Source organism: Procambarus clarkii, chromosome 68, assembly GCF_040958095.1.
Source record: "Procambarus clarkii isolate CNS0578487 chromosome 68, FALCON_Pclarkii_2.0, whole genome shotgun sequence".
Classification (NCBI taxonomy): Eukaryota; Metazoa; Arthropoda; class Malacostraca; order Decapoda; family Cambaridae; genus Procambarus; species Procambarus clarkii.
Genome location: NC_091217.1, coordinates 11,626,105 through 11,652,640, shown reverse-complemented (window position 1 = coordinate 11,652,640; position 26,536 = coordinate 11,626,105). Strand labels below are relative to the sequence as shown.

The following is a 26,536-nucleotide window of genomic DNA, read 5'->3' as shown; positions in this document are numbered from 1 at the left end:
CTGTCGATTTTATCAATTCCTTTTACTATTTTGTACGTAGTGATCATATCACCTCTTTTTCTTCCGTCTTCTAGTTTTGGCATATTTAATGCTTCTAACCTCTCCTCATAGCTCTTGCCCTTCAGTTCTGGGAGCCACTTAGTAGCATGTCTTTGCACCTTTTCCAGTTTGTTGATGTGCTTCTTAAGATATGGGCACCACACAGCAGCTGCATATTCTAGCTTTGGCCTAACAAAAGTCATGAACAATTTCTTTAGTATATTTGCCATCCATGTATTTAAATGCAATTCTGAAGTTAGAAAGCATAGCATAGGCTCCTTGCACAATATTCTTTATGTGGTCCTCAGGTGATAGTTTTCTATCTAGAACCACCCCTAGATCGCTTTCTTTATCAGAATTCTTTAAAGATTTCTCACATAATATATAGGTTGTGTGGGGGTCTATGTTCTCCAAATCCACATTCCATAACATGACATTTATTAACATTAAATTCCATTTGCCAAGTGGTGCTCCATATACTTATTTTGTCCAGGTCTTCTTGAAGGGCATGACAATCATCTAAATTTCTTACCCTTCCTATTATCTTAGCATCATCAGCAAACATGTTCATATAATTCTGTATACCAACTGGTAGATCATTTATGTAGACAATAAACATCACTGGTGCAAGAACTGAACCCTGTGGTACTCCACTTGTGACATTTCTCCATTCCAATACATTGCCTCTGATTACTGCCCTCATTTTTCTATCAGTCAGAAAATTTTTCATCCACGTTAGAAGCTTACCTGTCACCCCTCCAATATTTTCCAGTTTCCAGAACAACCTCTTATGTGGAACTCTGTCAAAAGCCTTTTTTAGGTCCAGATAGATGCAGTCAACCCAACCATCTCTTTCCTGTAATATCTCTGTGGCTCGATCATAGAAACTGAGTAAATTGGATACACAGGATCTTCCAGATCGAAAACCATATTGTCTGTCTAATATTATATCATTCCTCTTCAGGTGTTCTACCCATTTAGTTTTTATTACTTTTTTCCAATATTGGAACAAGTTAGGTGAGAAGGTGGTGGAGGCCAAGACCGTCAGTAGTTTCAAAGCATTATATGACAAAGAGTGCTGGGAAGACGGGACACCACGAGCGCAGCTCTTATCCTGTAACTACACTAAGGTAATTACACACACACACTTACATACATACAGTGGTACCTCGGATTACGAGTGTTCCTGTTTACGAGTTTTTCGGGTTATGAGCAGGATTTGCTCGGAAAATTTACATCAGAATACGAGCGTTGCCTCGGAATATGACTGTGTTGATACCCCTACAAACTGACCTAGCGCGTTGTGGCACGGCAATCACCCCTCAGTTTACCAGAGCTTTGCGCCCAGTGACTATCCCACTTGAATTCTTCACAAGGATTTACAGTTTTTTGTCAGATTTTTGGACATTTGAGCATAAAAGTTGTTATTATATATCTCGCTATGGGTCCCAAGAAAGCCAGTGGTAAGGGTTCAACCTAAGAAAATAGTTGTGAGTAGAGGCAGTATAGGATATCCCTTCCTCATTAAGAAAATGTGTGAAGTATGGGAAGAACTGCAAAGTTCTGTTGAAAAAGACTCACCAAGATAGAGCTGTAGCAGGCTGTTGCATTAACCATTTAAATTACAATGTGATGTCTTACTACAGAGAAGTGTTGCAAAGAAGGGAAAAACAATCTTCAATGGATCGTTTCGTTGTGAGAAAATCGAGCAGCGAGTCACAACCGGGACCTAGTGGTAGGCAGGCAAAACGTGCCAGAGTGTACTCCAGAAAAATCTTTACTGCCTGATGTTATAATGGAAGGGGACTCCCCTTCCAAACAGTAACACTTCTCCTCCTCCTCCCTCCTCACCATCTTCCATACGCCAACAGGAGTCATCAGCAAGGGTAAGTAATAACTTGAACATACTTTTGTAATGTAGATTTGGATGAATTAGGCATAAAATTTAATTTGAAATGAGGTTTTTGGGTAGTCAGGAACAGATTAATTCATTTCCCATTACTGTATTTCTTATGGGGAAATTAGCTTCGGTTTACGAGTTTTTGGATTACGAGCTGTCTCCAGGAATGGATTAAACTCTTAAACCAAGGTACCCCTGTATGTATGTATGTGTATATATATGTCGTACTTATTAAGCCAGAACGCACTTCTCGGCCTACTATGCAGGGCCTGATTTGCCTAATTGATCAAGTGATTTTTTTATTTTCAATAAATTGTTTCCAATTAGTTTAATTGAATTATTATTATATTAAGACCATAATTTATTGACTTAGTGTGTTGATTTCGGTTAGATTAAGATAGGTTAGGTCATATATCTTTGTTAGTTTTAACTCAAATTTAAACAAATTATCTTATACATAATGAAATGGGCAGATTTATCAATTCATAAGAAAAAAAATATATATAAATTCAGGAAAACTTGGCTTATTAGACAAATTGAGCTTTGCATAGTAGGCCAAGTAAGACGTTCTGACTACTAGGTACAACAATTTATATATACAGTGGTACCTCGGAATGCGATTGTCCCTGTATGCGAGATTTTCGGAAGGCGAGGTGTATTTACTCCAAAAATTTGTCTCGGAAGGCGATGGTTACTTCGGGAGTCGAGTTTGAACGCGAGTTTGTTGATACGCGTACAGCCGACCTAGCGCGTGGTCGTTCGGCGATCGTCGCCCCTCTGCCCCGCTGCCCCTCAGTTCACCATTGTCTCGCGCGCAGTGACTACCCCCACATCAATTCTTGTCGTGAATTTTCAGTGTTTTGTTGGATTTTTGGTGATTTGTCTATTCAATTTGTTATTATATATCTCACCATGAGTCCCAAGAAAGCCAGTGGTAAGGATAAAGGCCAGAAAGCTCATGTGAGGATGACAATAGAGCAGAAACAAGAGATCATTCGAAAGCATGAGAACGGTACACGTGTTGTTGATCTTTGTAGGCAGTACAACAAAGCGACATCAACAATATGCACTATACTTAAGAAGAAAGATAAGATTATGAGTGCTAATGTGGCAAAAGGAGTAAGAACATTAACGACACAAAGACCACAAATACTTGAAGAAGTGGAAAAGTTGTTATTAATTTGGATACACGACAAGGAGTTGAGGGGTGATAGTGTTTCGGAGGCCATTATTTCTGAGAAAGCCAGGGTGTTGCACGAAGACCTTCTAAAGAAGACCCCTGCAACGAGTGATGCAGAAAAGAAAGAGTTTAAGGCAAGCAGGGGCTGGTTTGAAAAATTTAGAAAGAGAAGTGGTATCCATAGTGTTACAAGGCATGGGGAGGCAGCCAGCTCAGACAAACCAGCCGCTGGACGATTTATTGACGAATTTAAAGAGTTTGCAGAGGCTGAGGGATACCTACCGCAACAAGTGTTTAATTGTGACGAAACAGGACTGTTTTGGAAAAGAATGCCTAAGAGGACATACATTACCAAGGAGGAAAAATCCTTGCCTGGACACAAGCCTATGAAAGATAGGTTTACGCTTGTGCTGTGTTCAAATGCGAGTGGCGATTTAAAAATTAAACCCTTGCTAGTGTATCATTCTGAAAATCCAAGGGTTTTCAAACAGTATAATGTGCAGAAAACCCGTTTGTCTGTGATGTGGAAGTCTAATAAAAAAGCATGGGTGACTAGGCTTATTTTTTCGGAGTGGGTGAATGAAGTGCTGTGCCCTGCCATAGAAAAATATCTGCAGGAGAAACAATTGCCACTCAGAGCCGTGCTTCTCCTTGACAATGCTCATGCTCATCCTCCAGGCTTGGAAGATGATTTGATGCCTCAATGCAATAAATTCCTCACAGTTAAATTCCTTCCTCCTAACACCACTCCTCTAATTCAGCCTATGGACCAGAAAATCATAGCGAATTTTAAGAAACTGTATGAAAGGGCACTTTTCCGGAAATGTTTTGAAGTGACTGAAGCCACAAACCTCACCCTCAAAGAGTTCTGGAGAGAGCATTTTAACATTTTTAGTGCTTTAAAACTCGTTGACAAAGCCTGGCAAGAAGTGACTCAAAGAACCCTGATCTCTGGCTGGAGAAAATTGTGGCCTGAAGGTGTGAGAGAACTAGACTTTGAGGGGTTTGAGCCTATAAATGATGCGCCTATTGTTGAGGAAATTGTTAGTCTAGGCCAGAAAATGGGCTTGGAATTGGATGGTGATGATGTGGAGGAGTTGGTGGAAGAACACAACGAAGAACTGACCACCGAAGAACTCCTAGCCCTTCAACAGGAACAGGAAGCCAACACAGCAGCGAATGATTCTGCAGTGGAGGAGGAGGTGGTGGCAACAGCACCAGCGAATGTCCCTTCTGCAGTAATGAAGAAGGTGTGTCAGATGTGGGAAGAGATTCAAACAACTATTGAACACACTCACCCAGACAAAACTGTAGTAGGCCGTTGTCTTAATCTTTTCAATGACACTGTGATGCCTTACTACAGAGAGAGCTTGCGAAGAAGGGAAAAGCAAGCTTTCATGGACAAATATTTGGTGAAGAAATCGAGCAGTGAACCTCAACCAGGACCTAGTGGCACTCAGGTTAAACGTCCCAGGGAGAGCACACCAGAAAGGTCCTCACTGCCTGATGTGATTATGGAAGGGGACTCCCCTTCCAAACACTAACTCCTCTCCTACTCCCCCCTCCTCACCATCTTCCATACGCCTACAGCACTCGACAGTAAGGTAAGTAATAACTGGAACATACTTTTGTAGGTTTATTTAGATGAATTAGGTATAAAAATTTAGTTTGATGTGGGGTTTTTGGGGTAGTCAGGAACGGATTAATTCATTTCCCTTTATTTCTTATGGGGAAATTAACTTCGGAATGCGAGTTTTCGGAAGGCGAGGCGTCTCCAGGAACGGATTAAAATCGTATTCTGAGGTATGCCTGTGTATGTATGTATGTATGTATGTGTATGTATGTATGTATGTGTATGTGTATGTATATATATATATATATATATATATATATATATATATATATATATATATATATATATATATATATATATATATATATATATATATATATATATATATATATATATATATATATATATATATATATATATATATATATATATATATATATATATATATATATATATATATATATATATATATATATATATATATATATATATATATATATATATATATATATATATATATATATATATATATATATATATATATATATATATATATATATATATATATATATATATATATATATATATATATATATATATATATAAGAAAACGAGGAAGTTAAGAACAAGGTAAGAACGAGAGGAAAGGTAAGAATATGAAAAGGGGCTAAGAATAAGCATCAGGGGCAAAGCTTAAGTCAGATCATGTTTGTTAAGAAGGTTGGATCATTTAAGTATTTATTGTGAAAGAGAAGAGTCAACAGCAACAAAGCCAAGACTAAGGATCATGCTGGGCATGTTGTGTATCAGAGCCAATTCAACAAGAAGGCATTCTAAAGAGTAGAGGCAGGAAAGATTATTTTAGAAGACCAATCTATAATTTTGTCAACCAATTTGTTAAACAGTTAGGTCTCAAATAAATTAATCCAAAATACATTTAAAATATTGTATTTCTTATTTTATAGATTAGCACATACAAATTAAGTAAATAATTTTAATGTAATAACTAAATATTTGACAAACATCACAATGACAAATGCAATTATAATTAATAAGAACCATTTTCAAGTACAGTATGGCTGAGTTATAAGATAACTAAACATGGGTTGGAAGACTTGGAACCTTGCCTCAAGGTCATCTTGAGTTACCAACTAGGCATTTTTTCTACAGCAAGTCTCTAAAATACCAACTGTCAAATAACAAATGTACTGTACTGGATTTATTATCACAAGCTTTATTTAATTGCAGCAATAGCAATTACAAATAAACTTTTTAGTTTCATCAGACAAAATTGTTACAATTTAGAAAGCTGCTCTCATGAATGACTATGAGCCAGTGTACTGAGCTGTGTCACACAACAACAAGCTGTTGGGTACATAGCAACCAGGTACTGTATTTTGACCTATATGCTCCACTAGTGCACAGGCAATGCTTGCTTTTCTCTCATAATGTATGATATAAATAGATACAGAACACACACACTTGACTAAAACACTAGATGTTTAACAGGTAATAAAATCACATCCAATAATCTGTTGTTGAGAGTAGTTTGGGGGTTTTGCCATGAGCTGGGACATAGGTTACACAACACCAATTTTTTTTTATAAATTTTGTTATAAATTTGTAAATTTACAATTTGTATTACTATACAGTATTATCATATATTGTTGATTTTATACTTTTACTGTTATATTATGTATTAACAAGATTGTACATAAGATAAAGTTCTAACATTCCACCAGAATATGCTTGGTTCAATACTTGGTTCATATGTTTCACATGTGGGTGTTGAAGTTTTTCAAATACAGTACCAGGATTGATACTAAACATACAGCAATTAACAATGTGTTAGGATAGTATCCATATCTGATAGGAGAATGAGATAAAGCAGTTGTGTAAGGACTGTACCCTGGGATAGAGCTTTTCTCTGCATTTGAACTAATTATAATTAAAGTGACAGTTACTCTTTGCTGTCTGTCTGGCAGAAATTTGAAAATCCATGATCACACTTATGAAATGCATTTGCAAAGCCCATGTTTACAACATTTGCATTTTTCTTTTCTTCTAATGCTTCAATGATTTTGTCACAGTGGTTGAGTAACTGCTAAATATAGGACCTTCCCACTCTAAACCAACGTTTACCTGGGGGTGAAAATGAGAGGTGGGTGGTGATAATGGGTGGTTCCCTTTCTTAAATATTGGGACTGCATTTACATTTCTGTAGATTCCCAAGAGTTCTACCATCTTGTACACGGATTTTACCTGGATGGCGTTCTGGGAGTTCTTCTGCACCCGAAGCCCAGCCCAAAGGCAGATTTGACTTGTGAGAGCTTGGTCCAACAGGTTATTGCTTGGAACAGCCTGTAGGTCCACATATCTACCACAGCCTGGTTGGTCCAGCACTTCTTGAAAAAAAAAACTATTCAGTTTTTCTTGAAGATGTCCATGTTTGTTAAGTCTTCAGCATTTAATTTAAAAACATAGAAACTGGATGACATAGTAATACTGCAGCCTCCTTCAGCAGTCATGGTGATATTGGTTGTGTCTAGCTTTGTCAAGTGTTTTTTTTTTTCCTCCAAACTCGATAGCCATGCAATTCAGTTTTTTTTTTTTTTAGAATCATTTGAACCTTTGCTGCTCTCTTACTTGTGAGCACATTTCTGTAATTCTTTTGTTTCTATTTTCCTCCACATTGAGTTCTCAATAGAATTTCATGCTATTCTTCTGCCTTTCTCTTCCCTGCATTGCCATTGCCTTAAACTAGCTGTCTGCTTAGCTTTCCTCATCAACTTTCTTTGAGTGAAGTAACTGTTCTGTGGCACTTCCTGCACACTTCCTAATTCATTCATTTTCCCATTGTATTTTCTTAGTATAGGATCTTGTCTTTTTGTAAATCTCTCTCTCACCCTCCTCTTTTTTCCTTAGTCTGACCTCCATCTTCAGATGCACAGTGTAATCAAACACAATGGTTGCTGCCTCCTAGGGCACCTCACATCCAATCACCTCAATATCTGTCTCATTTTTGGTAAACACTAGGTCTTATGTTACTGGTGGGTTATCTATTCTTCATCTTGTTAGCTCCGTGTTGGTCCATGTTGTACACTAGTTTTGCTCTCCAGATTTTCTCACCCCTTTTGTAGAGTTGCAGTGGTGGTATGGTAGTAGTAGAGTATACTGATAGATGGCTATGCGACTTTGAGCATTACCATAGTATGAAACATTTGCTAGTACTGTACAGTACTGTATACAGAAATAGACACTCAGATGATGCAGAAGGTGTATAGTAGTATCTTTCCAAATTTGAGAAGATTGTGCTGGAAGAATCTTTAATTCTTGAACAAATATGTAACACTGCAGCCCATCCTCCTGTTTTGGTAGTATTATAAACATGCATTTGATGCATCACGCTATTGTGATTTCTGTGTGTAATGTAGTACTTCACATAAATCTGAAATATTAAGTAGGATAAAATGGAAAACTATTTTTTGTGTTGCTTTGACCAACTAAACTAACCTAAACTTCCTAGGCCTAATACACGATATCTGAGGCCAAATATAGTACATGTGTGCACTATACTAGGCCTAGGAATATTGAAGTTTGTTTTTAGCTTCATTTATTTTAAAAGAATTCCTTATTTGTCAGTATACTACTACCTAAAAGTTAAGTGCATATGAATTTGTGACTATTGACAATTGTCACAATAGGTACTATTTAAACAGGAGGATGAGTTGATCACTGGAATAACAAGATTAAGCTGGTCTCTTAAGCTGGCCACAAAAAAATGGTGGCTGTCATAAATTCAGATAAATTTCTTAATAACAGCCCATCACATTCACAGTCTGAGTTCATCAGGCATCTCTGTGTACACGAGTCCTGGCAGATATATGGAAAAAGGCATATATAGTTTCAATTTACAACAATTTTAACAGAGCTATATCATTGAAAAGTGTGATAGTCAAAACACTAGAAAAATAATTAAAACCATCTGGAGAGAAATTATAAAACAAGAGAAAGTGTAGTTTTAGAACAGAAGATCCTGTGAACAAATATACAGTGGCACCCCGACTTACGATTGCCCCGACTTACGATAATTTCGAGTTATGATGTAAATTTGATCGAAAAATGCAACTCGACATATGAAGGTGTCGTCGACTAACGATATTTGTTGGTACACGTTCGAGTCGACCGAGCTCGTGGTTCCTGGTCACGCGGGCCGACCTGCCTCAGTTTACTACAGCTGCCCGCTTAGTGACGATCACGCCTATAAGAAATTCCGCTTTTGTGGGGGTTATTTGCCTTTTGAACATAAAATTAATTATTATATATCACACCATGAGTCCCAGGAAAGTCAGTGGTAAGATTCAACATATGAAAACACATGTAAGGATGACCATAGAGCAGAAACAAGAGATCATTCATAAATATGAAGAAGGTGTGCGGGTTGTTGAACTAGCTAGGCAGTACAACAAATCTCAGTTAACAATATCCACCATACTGGCTAAGAAAAAGGACATTACGAGTGCTAAAGTGGCAAAAGGCGTATCAATAATCACGAAACATAGAACACAAACACTTGAGGATGTTGAACAGTTATTATTAATTTGGATACACAACAAGGAGTTAGCAGGTGATAGCATTTCGCAGGCCATCATTTGTGAAAAGGCAAGAAAATTGCATGAAGACCTTTTAAAGAAAACCCCTGGAACAAGTGATGCAGAAGCAAAAGAGTTTAGGGCGAGCAGGGGATGGTTTGAGAAATTTAGAAAAAGAAGAGGCATTCATAGTGTTGTGAGGCATGGGGAGGCTGCCAGCTCAGACAAACCAGCAGTTGAAAGATTCATTGACGAATTTAAAGATTTTGTGCAGAGTGAGGCATACCTACCACAACAAGTGTTAGTGTTTAATTGTGATGAGACAGGGCTATTCTGGAAAAGATTGCCAAAGAAAACATACATTACCAAAGAGGAGACGTCATTACCCGGACACAAGCCTATGAAAGATCGGTTTACTCTCGTGTTGTGTGGTAATGCGAGTGGCGATTTGAAAATTTAACCTTTGCTTGTGTATCATTCCGAAAATCCAAGGGTTTCAAAAAATATAATGTGCAGAAACACAAAATGTGTGTGATGTGGAAGGCTAATGCAAAGGCATGGGTGACTAGGCAATTTTTTACAGAGTGGGTGAATGAGGTGATGTGCCCTGCCATCAAAAAATAATTCCAGGAGAACAGTTTGCCACTCAAGGCCCTGCTTCTCCTTGACAATGCTCCTGCCCATCCTCCAGGCTTGGAGGATTCATTGATGGAGAAATTTAGTTTTGTTACAATAAAGTTCCTTCCTCCCAACACCACTCCTCTACTTCAGCCTACGGACCAGAAAATCATTGCCAATTTTAAGAAACTTTATGAAAGGGCACTTTTCCGGAGATGTGTCGAAATGACGGATGCCACACAACTCACCCTCAAAGAGTTCTGGAAAAAACATTTAAACAGTTATAGTGCTTTAAAAGTTGTTGACAAAGCCTGGCAAAAAGTGACTGTAAGAACCATGATCTCTGGCTGGAGAAAACTGTGGCCTGAATGTGTTGCAGAACGAGACTTTGAGGGATTTGAGCCTGAACCTGAAGTGCCTCTTGTTGAGGAAATTGTTCTCTGGGTCAGCAATTGGGTTTGGAGTTGGTGGAAGAACACAACGAAGAACTGAACACAGAAGAACTCCAAGCCCTTCAAAAGGAGCAGCAAGAAGAGGCAGCTGAGGAAATTTCTTCAGGGGAGGATGTGCCAGTACAGAATGTCCCTTCCTCAACAATTAAGAAAATGTGTGCAGCATGGGAAGAATTACAAACCTTTGCTGAAATGACTCACCCAAATTAAGCTGCAGTAGGCCATTGCCTTAACCTGTTCAATGACACTGTGATGCATCACTACAGACAAATGTTAAAACGAAGGAAAAAACAAGTGTCTCTTGATAAATTTGTAGTGAGACAAACAAGAAGTGAACCACAACCAGGTCCTAGTGGTATTCAGGCAAAACGTAGGAGAGAGAGTACCCCAGAGAAAACATCACTACCTGATGTGATAATGTAAGGGGACTCCCCTTCCATACAGTAACACCTCTCCTCGCCTCTCCCCTCTCATCACCATCATGGGACACGAACAAGGGGACACAGGTGGAAACTTAGTACCCAGATGAGCCACAAAGACGTTAGAAAGAATTTTTTCAGTGTCAGTAGTTAATAAATGGAATGCACTAGGAAGTGATGTGGTGGAGGCTGACTCCATACACAGTTTCAAATGTAGATATGATAGAGCCCAGTAGGCTCAGGAATCTGTACACCAGTTGATTGACAGTTGAGAGGTGGGACCAAAGAGCCAAAGCTCAACCCTCGCTTCAGGTAGACTTCAGGTTGTGCTACCCTTAAGCTCATCAAGGCCTAGCTAATAATTCATGTGTCTGGGGTAACCCAGGATGCGAGTTTATTTCTACATACTGCTCCAAATATTTTCTCAATGTAAAGTTGCAAACATGGCTCTTAAGCATGCATAAAATATTGCAATCAACTATCAAATCTGTGTAAATGTTGTAACTGCTTACATTATGCTTTCAACAGTTTTAGATCATACCAAAGGTGAAAAAGCAAATGATACACAAATTCATGCTTGAAGTTACTAGGCAATAATACTATTTTTTTTCTTGCAGCTACAGCAGCACACCAAAATAAAAATGAAGACTTTGGTGTGTGTTAGTGACTATGAAACAGAAGCATACAGAATCTTGCCTCAAAATGCTCTTGACTACTACCGGTCTGGAGCCATGGAAGAAATTACTCTTCGAGAAAACAAAGAGGCATTTAATCGGTGTGTTTAATTTCCATCCATGATTCAAAGCAAACTTATAATTAAATGGTGAAACCTATTAAGATGACATCACAATGAAAGATATGAAAACTTGATGGATGATAGCTTCTGAGGAAGCCCCTTAAGGCTCCCAACTACTGTACTAGGTCACACCAGTTGCAGAATTCTGTGTCGCCTACCGGGGACCAGAGACAGAACCTGGTTCCCTTACAGAGGCGCAGAGAGTATGTAACACTCCACCACCCCACCAGGTAAGCATCCAGGAAGTCAGTGAACCAAAACAGACCATTGCTGCATTCAATGAGACCCAAGCCTTGAAACTGCCAAATGAATTCCCACAATGTAAACAACTGATCGAATCTCTCAAAACCAGAACGAGCTCATCAATACTAGGAAGGGAAGAAGTGGGGTTGCTCCTGGATTGTTAACAAGCCACATGGGTCCAGCTGCTTCTAGCCAAGTGCTGGCCATCCTTGGACTTGGTCCCGAGGGGATCAATTCCTTCTTTTTGTTCCTTATTTTATTCAGCTTCATGAATGTGTTTTCACTCTTGTTTGTGATGTGTTGACCTGGTTCATAGGGCATTTGGAGCTGCATGTGCTAAGGCCAACTTTTCCTGTGTGCTCCCTAATGCTGCCGCTGCACTGCCAGAGCTCTCTTTGATGTTTTCGAGAGTTTACACTTTTGAGGGCAGACCACCAGGGTGTACAGTGGGTGTAGTTACAGGAAGAGAGGTACACTTATGGTGTTCCATCTTCGCAGTACTATGTTATATGATGCTTTGAAACTACAGACAGTTTGGCATCCACCATCATCTCATTTAACTCATTTCAACCATCTGCCAATCTGCAAAAGAGAACTTCCTAATATATTCTCAGCATTTTTGCTTACCTATCTTGAATTAATGTCTTTAATGTCTTGAAGCTGCAGCTTTCAAGAAGTCCTCTTTGTCAATTTTGTTGATTCCTATTACTATTTTCCAGCATTGGCAAATTTAACACCTCTAGCCTCACCTTGTAACTCTTGTTTTTCAGTTCCAGAAGCCATTTAGTAGCATGTCTTTACACCTTTTTCAGTTTGTTTATGTGCTACTTAAAATATGGGCACAGTCCAACTGCTGCATATTCCAATTTTGTTAACATACCTGTCGATAATTTCGAGGAGTAACTTCCTTGCAGCCTGGTCTTCTGGTTGGTCTTCTTAACCAGGCCTACCTGGAGAGAGGGGGTTTCAGGAGTTTTACTACTCCCCGATCCCAGCTTGGGAACAGGCTCGACTTGTGATAACATGGTTCAACAGGCTGGTGCATGGAGCTGCCCATCCATGATATATGAGAGCATTTTGTATGCAATAACACTATGGTCACATTTCCTATAAGCTTTTTTTGAAATCTGTGTATCATCAGCATTTTTGCTTGTCTTCCATTTCATCTACTGCCAAGTCATAATGGTCTAGATAATGAGAGAGGCAGGAGTGCACTGTTCTGAACCCATGTTGCCGGGTGATGTAGACACTGGTTCCACATGTTTTGTGATCTTACTTCTTAGAACTTTTTCAGAAATTTTTATGATGTGTGATGTTAGAGCTATTAGGTAGTGGTCTATAATTTTTTGCAGATGCAAAAAACCAGCATTGAATGTAATGAAACACCATTTTCTGGGAGAGTCCCAGAGGCTCCCCGGAGCTATCCAGGCTGAATGGATATGTATGACTTTCTGGCATCAGTCAATACATGGAGTTCTTCCTATCGGGGACCATGAGCCAGAAACTGGCCCCCTCTAGCTCTTCCACTGCTCAGGGGTCCTGAGGACATTTACACCCCTGTGCGCAAGAAAAAAAAAATTCTAAATTTTTTTTTCGTCTCCTAAATATGTTAATTTGTGTCCCCCGAGCACGGGAATAACAGTAAAAAAATTCTATTGTACTTACCAATGACGTAATTGAGCCGACAAGTTGGCCGATGATGTCACAGAGCGTGAGCACTCAAGGGTGATGCGTCAGTGAGCTGTCACTCACGGCCGCTCAGGAGGCCCGAGTTGCCACAAATTTATTTTCGCAAAATTATTTACAGTATTCTTGGGACATTTTACACTAATTTTTTTGCTAGTATTGTTCCAATAATTACCACTAGACGTTGTATTATAATAAAACTGGTATAAACTCACTAAGCGCTCACATATTAGTGTCACAAGTATGCCTACGAAAATGGTATAGTTTACAGGAAATATTCAATGAATTTGTTTTTTTTTTCAATATAGACACTAAAATTAACTTAATATGTACATTTATTTACAAAAGAATTACACATTTAGTAGTCCTGGAGACTGTGATACTGAGCGAAACAGTCGATATGGCACAGAGGGACTGCACACTTCACACCATGTCAACACCAATTTACGTTTCTGTGGCCTCAATTTGGTACTGGAACACACAACACACCGACGCTGGCCTGCTGCATGAGCTCCAGTTGGTGGTAATTTCTTGATTTGGTGTACCAGAAAGGCCTCCCTGTAAGCGAGCCTGGGTGCAGGAGCATGGTTCAATATTGGGTCTCGAATGGGTCTTTGTATGCCAGGGGTGTCCTTGCCAAATTTACCTAGTAACTGTTTCACAACTTGAAAACTAAACGAACGGAAATATGGTTTTCTACCTGTTTTCACAAGATACATGTTGTAACTGTTCAGCATTGTTACGTCAATAAGGTGGAAAATCAGTAAGGCGTGTGAAAACACGAGGTGCCAGATTCAACCAGAAGAGAAGACAATGAAAGTGGTAACCTTGACGCCCCACAACAAAACTGAGCCAGTCTCTGAACCCTGGATGAACCGGGACGTGACAAAACGCGTCCTTGAGGTCCAGGGACACCATCCAAGTGCCCTGCTCTAAGAGAAGACGGACCTGGGATAGCGTAGTCATCCTCAAGGAGGGGCACAAAACTCATGGGTTCAGGTGGGACAAGTCCAGAATGAACCGGAGGTCCACGCAGTCCCATTTTGGGACCGGAAACAGGCGGGATGCCCACCTGAGGGATGCCGTCGTTTCGACCACGCCCAAGCGAACCCACTCCAAGATGACCCAACAGAGCGCAGGAGAAGAGTTTTGCCCCTCCAGCCCCCCCCCCACCCCCGAGGGAGGAGGATCCACCCAACGCCACCACAGGCTGCACGAAATGACCACGAATCGTGGGACCAGGCATGAGCAAACTGGGCGAGCCCCCCCCCCCACATCGTCCCGTCAATGGGACGAATTGTGAAATGGCTGACGTGCCTTGCAAGAACCAAAGCGGCGAACAGGGCGGACCCCACAGCGACCAGCAACAGCCGGAACTGAAGGCATCGCCAGCCCCGAATCCGGCACCAGAGGCCTACCCTGACAAAAAGACCCCCTAGCCCTGGCACGACCCTTCCAGTTAGACCCCCCCCCCCCCCCCCGAGCTCCCTGGAGCAACAACAACTCAGACATAAACCGACAGCTAGCCGAGGCCGCCTGCAGGTAATGCACCACAGAGCCAGCCGCTGTTAATGGTGAAAACTAGCTGTGCAGTACCCCGCGCCCCTGCCAGTGACAATTCTATATCGTCACTGAGTCTATACCCTCCGGGAGATCGTTTATGTATATCAGAAACAGAATAGGACTGAGTACAGACCCCTGTGGGACTCCACTGGTGACTTCACAAGTGCTAAGTTTGCACTTACCTTTACCTTTAAAACACTACCTTTAATAGTGCCAAGGTATTCATGCTTGTTTCCAGAGATTCGATCATTTGTTTCACATTACAGTATTTGGTGAATTTATTTGGCAGTTATGAGACTTCAGTATCTTTGTACAGCAGTGGTCTGTACTGGATCTCTGACTTATTGGATGCTTTTCCGGTGGGGTGGCAGTGTCACATACTCTGTGCCTCTGACCTGTGGGGGATAGGGGGGGATGGGGCAGGTTCTAGCACTGGTTCCCAGCAGGCCAGACAACTACATTGCTGATATGACCTATCTTGCCTTCTCAGCAAGATAGCTTCAGGGAGCCACTAGGGCTCATTCAAAAAGAGGTTTTTCATTACATTTAATGCTGTTTTTTTTATAGGTGGTATATTCGGCCAAGGCTCTTAAGAGATGTGTCCTGCAGAAACCTTGCTACTACAATATTAGGGCACAAAGTCAGTGTCCCATATGGTATAGCACCAACAGCTATGCAAAGAATGGCTCATCCAGATGGGGAAATTGCCAATGCACGAGGTATGGTGATTTTTTACTACAAAATCCAACCTTTCCTTTCAAATTCAGTCATTAAGTAAACAAAATTCATTTACTTTATTTTCCTTAATTAACACTTTAGCAGTCTGGCCTCTGCGCGTTCCTGATTGCAAACATTCTGGGCTCCCAAGGCCCACTCATGGACCACTCATCCATGTAAAAAATATTTATACTGTAGTAATTTTTAATTTTCTAAGTTATTTGTTGGGTTATAACTATAAATTTGGTGTCAAAATGTTAGCAAATTAATTCTCTAGAGCATTGGGGCCTTTTTGCAATAATCTGGGAGCCATAGTTGAGTAGAACACATCTTATATTATAATAAAAAATCAGTGTTGAATGTAATGAAACGGCATTTTCTTTGCGAGTCCTGGAGGCTCTTTGGTGCTATCCAGACTGAATGGATATGTATAACTTTCTGGCATCAATCATTGTGCATGGAGTTCTTGCCTACTGGGGGGCCACGAGCTAGAGCCTGGCCCCCTCAGATAGGCGCAAGGAGCCTATAGAAACCCCCATGTGATTGAGAGCATTATACTAGTATGTCTGCCATCGACTAGATTTGACACCCAGAAAGGTAGGGGTTCCAAAACAAACCCCCTATTCTGGTGAAAATATTGCTACCGAAAGCCGAATGAGTGGACAGAACTTCCCAAACGAAAATTAGCAAACTAGCATGACATCACGTTTCCCCGCCGCTCTCTGTGCAAACCCACCCTCCCCTCCCTGGGAGGGAGAGTCCCAAACTCGCACACCGGTGATCCAACCACCAGTTCTTAGGCTGGATGTTAAAACACGCAAAAAACACCGCTGACCGGAGGGAGGTAGGGATACCGGTGAGCCTCCAAGGCTCACCCAGAAAATAGCGTTTCATTACATTCTACGTTGATTTTCTGGGGGAAGAACAGTCGACAACACGGAGCTAACAACCCAAAGACAAGCAAAAACAGGGACTTACTCGGGAGGCGGTCAGTCCTCACTCCTCAACGTGAAGTCGAGACAACTGGCTGCAACTGCCAACCCAATGCAACGCAGGCCCTACTAGGTTCAGGAACATTGACAAGGTAGCAAGCAGCCAGGACCCCGTTCGACCTCCAAAACCCCCACGCCCGACTGTTAACCCAAGATATGTTGCTAAAGACAGCAGCCAAAGCAGCAAACTTACAAACATTGTGGGCACAAGGATAAACCGCAGGCTGGCTAGACTTAATAACCACACAAAGAGCGACCGAAAGCCATGCAGTAAACGGCCTAGCAGGGGGCAGAACCCAAGGAACTTGTGTCAGGTGGCCCCAAGCCCCAAGGACACGGGGGGTGTAGGAGACACTGGGGGTTAGGAGATACGGGGGGGGGGGGGGGGTAGGAGACACGGGGGGTGTAGGAGACACGGGGGGTGTAGGAGACACGGGGGGTGTAGGAGACACGGGGGGTGTAGGAGACACGGGGGGTGTAGGAGACACGGGGGGTGTAGGAGACACGGGGGGTGTAGGAGACACCGGGAGTGTAGGAGACACCGGGAGTGTAGGAGACACGGGGGGGGGGGGTAGGCACCTAGGGAAGGGAACCCTAGGCACATGCAGCCCGAGTACTGGAGACTCACTCCCAGCTTACTATTGGAGCCAGAGCACACAACCGGTGCCTATAGCATCAGCCGAAGAACTGATGGGTGGACAGCCAGCGTAAGAGGTCTGGGGCTCCCCCCTTCCCCTTCCCGGGGAGGGGGGAAGCTGCGCAGACAGCGGCGTGGTGACGTGAGACGTCATACTAGGTTGCTTGTTTTTCCTGTTGGGGGAGTTCTATCCACTAGCTCGGCTTTTGGTAGCAATTTTTACCAGAATAGGGGTTTGGTTTGGAATGCTTACCTTTCTGGATGCTTGACCCGGTTGATGGCATAGAATGCTTCCAACCACATGGGGGTTTCTATAGGCCATTGCTCCCCTTGCCTCTCTGAGGGGGCCAGGTTCTGGCCGTGGTCCCCGGTAGGCCCTAGAAATCCACACACATGACTGATGCCAAAGTCTGACATTAGCATATCAGCCTGTTAAAGCTCTAGGGAGCCGATGGGGCTCCCCTCAGAAAAGCAGTATGAGGACATGTTTAGCACTCCGATAAACAGCATGAAAGTGGAAGATTCTGACATTTTCTTTATGAATAATATTCAAACACCTGTAAATATAACTGATATCAACACGAGCGTAGCAGATTTTGAAAGAGAAATTGACAATATGCCCATGCACTCAGCCCCGGGTCCAGACTCATGGAATTCAATATTTATAAAGAAATGCAAAGTGCCAGTAGCACAGGCACTCAGTATAGTGTGGAGGAAGAGCTTGGACACAGGGGAGATACCAGATGCGCTTAAAGCAGCAGACATTGCCCCTCTACACAAGGGTGGTAGCAAAACATTGGCAAAGAATTATAGACCAGTTGCACTAACGTCCCACATAATAAAAGTATTTGAGAGTGATCAGGAGTCAGGTCACTAGATTCATGGAAACCATAACCTCCACAATCCAGGCCAACATGGATTTAGAGCAGGAAAAACATGCCTCTCACAGCTACTTGACCACTATGACAAAATCACTGAGGCATTAGAAGAAAAACATAATGTCGTATACACAGATTTTGCAAAGGCATTCGACAAATGTGACCATGAAGTGATTGCACACAAAATGAGGTCAATGGGTATAACTGGTAAAGTAGGACGCTGGATACTCAATTTCCTGTCAAACAGAACACAGAGTAACAGTCAATCAAGTAAAATCGAGTCCGAGCGCAGTTAAAAGCTCTGTACCTCAAGGTACAGTCCTTGCACCACTGCTGCTCCTTATTCTCATATCAGATTTAGACAAAAACACAAGTCACAGCTTCGTGTCATCCTTTGCAGATGATACAAAAATCAGCATGAAAATTACCTCTGCTGAAGACATTGATAAACTACAAACAGATATTAACAAAGTTTTCGATTGGGCAGCAGAAAATAACATTACATTATGTTTAATGGTGATAAATTCCAGGTATTCAGATATGGCAAAAATGAGGATCTTAAACATAATACAGGGTATAAAACACAATCGAATCTGCCCATAGTAGGAAAACAGCATGTCAAGGATTTGGGAATAATGATGTCCGACGACCTAACATTTAGAGAGCATAACCAAGCAAGTATTGCATCAGCCAGAAAAATGATAGGATGGATTACGAGAACCTTCAAGTCCAGAGATCCCATCACAATGGTTGTACTCTTCAAATCACTTGTGTTGTCCGGTCTTGAGTACTGCTCAGTACTCACTTCCCCCTTCAGAGCAGGAGAGATTGCTGAAATAGAGGGAATACAGAGAACATATACAGCACGCATAGATGAGATAAAGCACCTAAATTATTGGGATCGTCTCAAAGCTCTTCAAATGTACTCACTAGAAAGGAGACGAGAGAGATACCAAATAATATACACATGGAAAATACTGGAGGGACAGGTCCCAAATCTGCACAGTAAAATAACATACTGGAGTGAACGACATGGAAGAAAATGCAGAATAGAACCAGTGAAGAGTAGAGGTGCCATGGGCATAAGCAGAGAACACTGTATGAACATCAGAGGTCCACGGTTGTTCAACGTCCTACCAGCGAGCATCAGAAATATTGCAGGAACAACCGTGGACATCTTCAAGAGGAAACTAGATTGTTTTCTTCAAGGAGTGCCAGACTAACTGGACTGTGATGGGTATGTGGGCCTGAGGGCCGCTCCAAGCAACAGCCTGGTGGACCAAACTCTCACAAGTCAAGCCTGGCTTGGAAAGTAGAAAAACAACCAGAACCCCATCAAGCAGGTACCAAGCAGGTATGGATGGTGAAGGGACTGGATGGATAGATGGTGAGGGGCTTGGATGGATGGTGAGGGGGGACTGGATGGATGGATACATTCACCATCAACCCACTCAGAACTCCGCGAGTGTCAGCTGCCACACCCTCACTCCTCCAACATTTTACTCTCCAACATTGCTCCTCCCACCATACTGTTATTGTTTGTATTACACTATTTACACATGTTATGTATACCTATCTACATGTTTTATTCACCAGAACTATGCAAGTAAGCCAGTATTGTGTCCAAACTTTACAGTGGCCACCATACACTGCATAAGAAATCACACAGCAGCCATCAGACGATGCTACAATTACGTCACCTCCCTCACAAAAATAGCTTCTCCCAACATACTCCTGTTGGTGTTATTACACTATATACACACATTGTATATACCCATGTACAAATGTGTTCACCATAGCGAACCACTAAGCTAGTATGATGAGCAAAACAAGTGGCTGCCCCACACAGTAAGGTTACCTCGATTCTCTCCCTCGCTCCCTCACTACAATTCCTCCTCCCACAATACTACGCACAGTGCTTATTATCACCACAATCCTGCTGTCAACACAATACTGGTCACTAAATCCTGTAAATACATAACTGACCACAAGTTTATTTTGAAAAGGAACCCAAGAAGTCGTTTGAAGATTCCTAGATGGACGAAATAATGCTGTGGTACTGTGGCTAGTGCTGTGAACATCGTGAACAGCACTGAATCACTAATATTTGAACATTGTACACAGTCATTATCACACTCAGGCTCTTCTGTAATATTATCATGGCTAAATAACACAAGCCAATAAGTAATATATATTTTTGACATTATTAGGCGATGCTGTTGTCACAAGCTGAACAGCAGTGCTGTGAGCTCATGCTGTGTGCACCGGCCTTGGTTGCTCACTCACTACCGAGGCTCTCACACCCAGGAATGTGGACCACAATTTTTTTTTTAAAGATGGCGTCTGTTTACAAGAGCCCTGAGGAAGTTGGTGTGAACCCCATGTAGCCGCGGGAGTTTTGAGTGGAACGTGAAAAATACAAATACCCAGAGGCGTGTTGTGCACCCCAGATGTGGGCCTGCAGGCGCATTGTGCAGTTAAAGGGTTAATAGTGACACAGTGTAGTGGTTAATGAAGATACGTTCCAGCTACTGCACTACAGAAAAAAACTAAAATATCAAATGGAAACCACATAAAAAACAGGCAAACCACACTATTGAAAGAAAAAGCAATGCAAAAGATTCTGAAGTAATCATGTCAGAAGACTTTACTTTCAATGAACATAATAAAGTACCAGTGGAATAGTACTGTACTTTTAGAATACAATATACTAATGACTTTATCCATTATCCTATATTTTGTGAATAATTTAATGAATGGACAAGTACCATAGTATTTCATAATATCTCTAACCTTTCATCATATTGTTCATGAGGAAAGAACATTATGTATAGTACAGTACTGTATTTTTTGGATTTGTTTGACAGGAACTAAATTTTGTATCATAATTCTTTTTTCTGTTATAACAGCTGCTGGAAAAATTGGAACAGCCTTCACCCTGAGTACTATTGCAACTACCAGCATTGAAGAGATAGCTGAAAAGGCACCTGATACTCTGCGATTTTTTCAACTGTATATATACAAGGACAGGTACAACCCTTGGATAATTCATTCTCTATACAATATTTGAAAAAAATACTTTTACTAAAGAAAATCTCCTAAATAAAAGACTACATAATGTTACTAAACACATTATTCCATGTATCCAATCTAAGCCATATTACACACACAATCATAATACACATGAAGTCAATCACTTGTGAAGAGATGCCAACCTGTCTTAAAATTTTCATAATCCCCTAGCAGATTGCAAATTAAACAAAATTATAAATAAATGCTTCATGCATATACAGTACTGAGTCTCATTACAAGTATTTAAACTTGAAATAGTTATTATTTAAGGTATTAATTAAAGAGTATTAAAAATGCAGAATTTGTGAACAATTATTTTTAACTATGGGATTTAGCTAGTAAAGGACAGGTGGATCCACCATTACAAAATATTTATTTTGTATAATAAAGTAAATACAGCATTGAACAATATATTACTAAAGTGTGCTTGAGTTTATATATTTTTCTGTGTTTTGAATAGGCTATTCACTGCATTTCTATGAAAGTGTATGCTGTATTAATATACTGTACTGTAATTCATTGAAAATCTAGCATTGAATGTAATGAGAAAATAAATTGAAGTACGTAATGAGGTGACTTGAACTAGCTATCAAGGAACTCCTAGCTGCACATCTTACCCCTGTACCACAACTTGGTATTAGTTATACAACTTGGGATTTCATCGAACCCACATAATTCTAGACACTTCTTCTGAAACCAGTCCAAGTTTTACAAATAACCCCATGCACTCTAGTGTAGGTAAAGAAATTCATCAACCATACACTCCAGCTTCAAGTACATAAAGAAATCATACTAATGTGATATATATTGCAATGCAACCTATCCTCAGACCCAGTCCATTCCATCAGCGGTCGACCCCAAAGACGTATTCACAAATTTTAACATGCTGTTCGTTCAAAATATGAATTTTCTCAAATAAAAATTATTATTATTTTAACTTAGCATATTGTGCATATTTAGGCATTGGTTAGGTTAGGTGTTTAGGTTCTGTTGGCAATTATTTGTATTTCTAGTATGTGGCTGAAGCATTTACAGCGTTGTGGCAAGTACAAAAGTTGTCAGTGAAGCAATTGTTCTGGAAGTGTTTGGACGTCATCAGTTGAGAGTCGTGTGTAAACCGTTTTCATTCATAAACAGGGGGGTTTGGTGAGTGCATGAAATGGACTTTGGCATTAGTTTATGAGGACGGGCTGAGGAACGAGAAAATCAATTGGAGCAATGAGGTGACTCAAAACCAGTGATCAAGGAACTCCCAGCTGTGTTCCTTACCCTTGTATCCCGACATGGTGTAAGTTATACAACAGGATTCCACCAAATCCACAGGAAATCTGGAGGCTTCTACTGAATCCAGTCCAAGTTTTATATATATATTTCTCACATTAGTGCGAGTTGTGTGTATTTGAAGCTAGATGCCAAAAACCTCCATAAAATGCTGCAAAAAAAAAACATTAGAAAGATCACTTTTGCAAAGAATGGTAGATGATTTTAGAAGTTAGGAGGTGGTGGAGGCCTAAACAATCAGAAGTTTTAAAGCATCATATGACATTGAGTATTGGGAAGACACCACAAGCATCTCTCTCATCCTGTAACTACACTTAGGTAATTGCACTCACAGTGCAGACCCAAACACTAGCTACTCTCCCACCACCAAATAACAGCCATAGCAACTTGGAACCTCTGCCAGTTGCCCCCATCAGACATGTGCAACACAAATGCAACCACAATACCCATTGAAATGAGGGACAGGTGGGAATGGGAAGCCATTGAAAAGACCCATCAGAGAGTTTCAAAGCTGGATTTTCTGCAAGAAGACTTCTCGAGCTAACTCACCATGGAAACAACAAAAATGGGGCTTACCCGGGAAAGAGGGAAGGAGCAGCAAGGAACCTTGAAGGTAATAAGTGCCAGGTCCACTAACCCAACACAATGCAAGTCTAGCCCAAATTTGCACCCAGGCCATATTAGTAATGAATGTGGGAGTCACAAACTTATGGACAGCATGTACACATGAAGAGACTGCACCCTGAAGAGAACTTCTGACACCCCTTTAACTTCCCTTTAACTAAGAACCAAACACTGGGTGCCTGCAAAATGAGACCAATCTGACAATGTGGCCAAGTGAAAGGTTTGATAAGGAATGAAGTGATTCGGACCCAAGAGGTTGAGAATGTGCCTCAGATCCATCGAATCTCTCTTGGGAGCAGGGAACAGAACGGACACCCACCGTAGTGCCTGGATTAACTTGATCACCCCGGCATTCAACCAAGTCGCAATGACCGAACAAAGTTGCAGGATAGATGGCTAGCCCTGGACCCCAGATGCTGAAGATCACCCCAACATCAGATCCTGGGGAACCACCCTGAACGCTCAATCATTGTGGGTTCAAGAGCTGGAAAAATTATCCAGATGTCCCCAGCTCATTGCCAACAAAGGGTAAACTATGAAAAGAGCCAGTGAAGCACCCACTGACCTTTTCCCTTACATGAGAAATGTGAATGCCACCAAGCAGGAAGAGCAGAGGATAGAGCTATGGAGCAAAAAACTGGCATCTTCGAATGCTTACCCTGACAGGAGAGGCCCAAAATTGTAAGACAATCCCAGACAATAGAAACAAAATCCTGCTGTAACAAAATGCAACTGAAAGGGCTGAAAGAAGATGGCTGTAGCCAAAACCTGAAGGGACAGCCATCTTAGGGAACAACAAAACAGAGAAGGGGGGGAAAGGGAAAGAGCTACTGCTTCCCAAATGAGAAGGGTGAGCATTTGGAGGCACTGCCTCCAAAGCCCCTGCTACAGGTAACAGACCCACAAACCCTTGCACCGAGACCAGTACATCCAATCTGCACCTATCTGTTCCAATCTTACATCCAGATAGAACCAAGTCCTGTAATCCTCCATGATCAGGGGCCCAGAAAGCCACAGAGGCAAACTAGAGTTGTCACATGCCCAGATCCAAGGGCAGGGCCAGAGCAATCAGATAAGCATTAAATGCCTAGAATATAGAGCTGACCAAAAACACCTGAAACCCACCCCCTACCTCACATCACTCGAAAATTCAGGTACAGCACAAGCTGCCATGCCAGGCCCCCAAAGACAACAAAGGGTTGTTTTTCGCGAAGGTCTCCTCCATATAGGTCACCATTTAATCCCCGATTGTCCAAATAGTTGGACACCATTCCTTCCCACTGTCCCATCCAAATCCTTATCCTGAATCCTTCCAAGTGTTATATAGTCATAATAGTTTGGTGTTTTCTATAAATAAGTGCCTACAAGTGCTATATTGTATAAGTTGCAAGCCACAAAGAGGAAAGAACCTCATACCTCAACCAAGAAGTTGAGGCAGAACCAAACTCAGAAGAGGCTCATCCATCAGAAAAGTGAGGTCCTGATCCTGAAAAACCAAACCAAATCCACTCACACCACAGACAAAGAAAGACTGGACATCAGAAACCTCCATGAAAAGGATGAATCTAAAGAGACTAACAGGATTTGGAAATGTACATCGGGAGGGTCAGCCGAGGAATTAAGCTCAAACACTGAGAGGATATGTGTGATTATCCTTGTGGAGCAAAAAGCCTCCTCAGAGGGTGCCAATGATCAGGCAAGGCTGAAGGGCACCTGTGGATCCTCCTCAGGGCACCCCACCAGCTCCTGAAGCCCCACTAGAGAACAATGACTTAGGTCAAAGCCAGGTTCCATGCCAGACACCTTGGGAGACAGAACAGTTTCTTCCCAAAACAGCAGAAGGCAGCAGATCCCTAACAAGAAGCACTGGTTTTAATGCCTCAATTTTTAAACCTATAGATCTCTCGATTCACATAGCAAAGGAGGGGGTTGGGAGGGCAGGAAGCCTGGAGAACTACAACAGATAATCTTGGAGAAGAGGGACAGAGAAACAAACATGGACCATAACCAACAACTCAAACTCTGCATAAAAAAATACAAAACACAAAGGTAACTCTCTTCATCCACTTCCACACTGCATTGCAAAAACACAAAGTTCCCACAAAATAACAGCTCCCTAATAAGCCCCATTCCTGGAAAGGGGGCTCAGCCAAAACAGACACATGAGGACACACATTGCAGGCCTCAGGGTGAATGCTGTTCTTTAATCAAAAGGTAGCATGGTAGAGGCAGAGAGAAATGATCATCAGCATGAACCAAAATTGAGGTAGAGTACATTCCTCAAACCCCACACACAGTGTGGGGTTTGAGGAATAGGAATATTGAGGAATGGAAATATTGAGTGGGAATAGTCTACACACCATACAGCACATAGGTGTCTAGAGACGAAGTGAAACAAATGCTCATCGAGCTAAGAAAAAATAAAGCAGTAGGTCCAGATGGAGTTTCACCATGGGTTCTGAGAGAATGTGCACCTGAGCTCAGCATACCACTTCAGCTGATTTTTCAGACATCCCTGTGTATAGGAGTCATAGCAGATGTGTGGAAAAAGGCTAACATAGTTCCAATCTACAAAAGTGGCAGCAGGGAAGACCCCTTCAATTATAGACCTGTATCATTGACAAGTGTAATAGTATAAATAATGGAAAAAATAATTAAAACTAAGTGGGTAGAACACCTGGAGAGAAATTATATAATATCAGACAGACAGTATGGTTTTCGATCTGGAAGATCCTGTGTATCAAATTTACTCAGTTTCTATGATCGAGTCACAGTGATTTTACAGAAAAGGGATGGTTGAATTGACTGCATCTATCTGGACCTAAAAAAGGCTTTCGACAGAGTTCCACATAAGAGGTTGTTCTGGAAACTGGAACACATGACAGGTAAGCTTCTAACATGGATGAAAAATTTTCTGACTGATAGAAAAATAAGAGCAGTAATACGAGGAAGTGTATCGGACTGGAGAAATGTCACAAGCGGAGTACCACAGGGTTCAGTTCTTGCACCGGTAATGTTCATTGTCTACATAAACGATCTACCAGATGGAATACAGAATTATATGAACATGTTTGCTGATGATGCTAAGATAATAGGAAGGATAAGTAACTTAGATGATTGTAATGCCCTTCAAGAAGACCTGGACAAAATAAGTATATAGAGCACAACTAGGCAAATGGAATTTAATGTTAATAAATGCCATGTTATGGAATGTGGAATAGGAGAACATAGACCCCACACAACCTATAAATTATGTGAAAAAACTTTAAAGATT

The 26,536-nt window shown here is 41.3% G+C and overlaps 2 protein-coding genes across 2 annotated transcripts in view; one reads left to right on the top strand and one right to left on the bottom strand.

Moving 5' to 3' along the window:
* Nucleotides 1–26,536, bottom strand: part of LOC123774806 (cohesin subunit SA-2) — a 221,044-nt gene that overhangs the window by 139,685 nt on the left and 54,823 nt on the right.
* Nucleotides 5,842–26,536, top strand: part of Hao (Hydroxyacid oxidase) — a 51,532-nt gene continuing 30,837 nt past the window's right edge. Inside the window, exons 1-4 of the mRNA XM_069310841.1 lie at nt 5,842–6,079; nt 11,391–11,548; nt 15,629–15,780; nt 21,195–21,315. Coding sequence (XP_069166942.1) covers nt 6,014–6,079; nt 11,391–11,548; nt 15,629–15,780; nt 21,195–21,315 — 497 coding nt within the window. The 5' untranslated portion in view covers nt 5,842–6,013. The remainder of the gene's footprint in view (nt 6,080–11,390; nt 11,549–15,628; nt 15,781–21,194; nt 21,316–26,536) is intronic.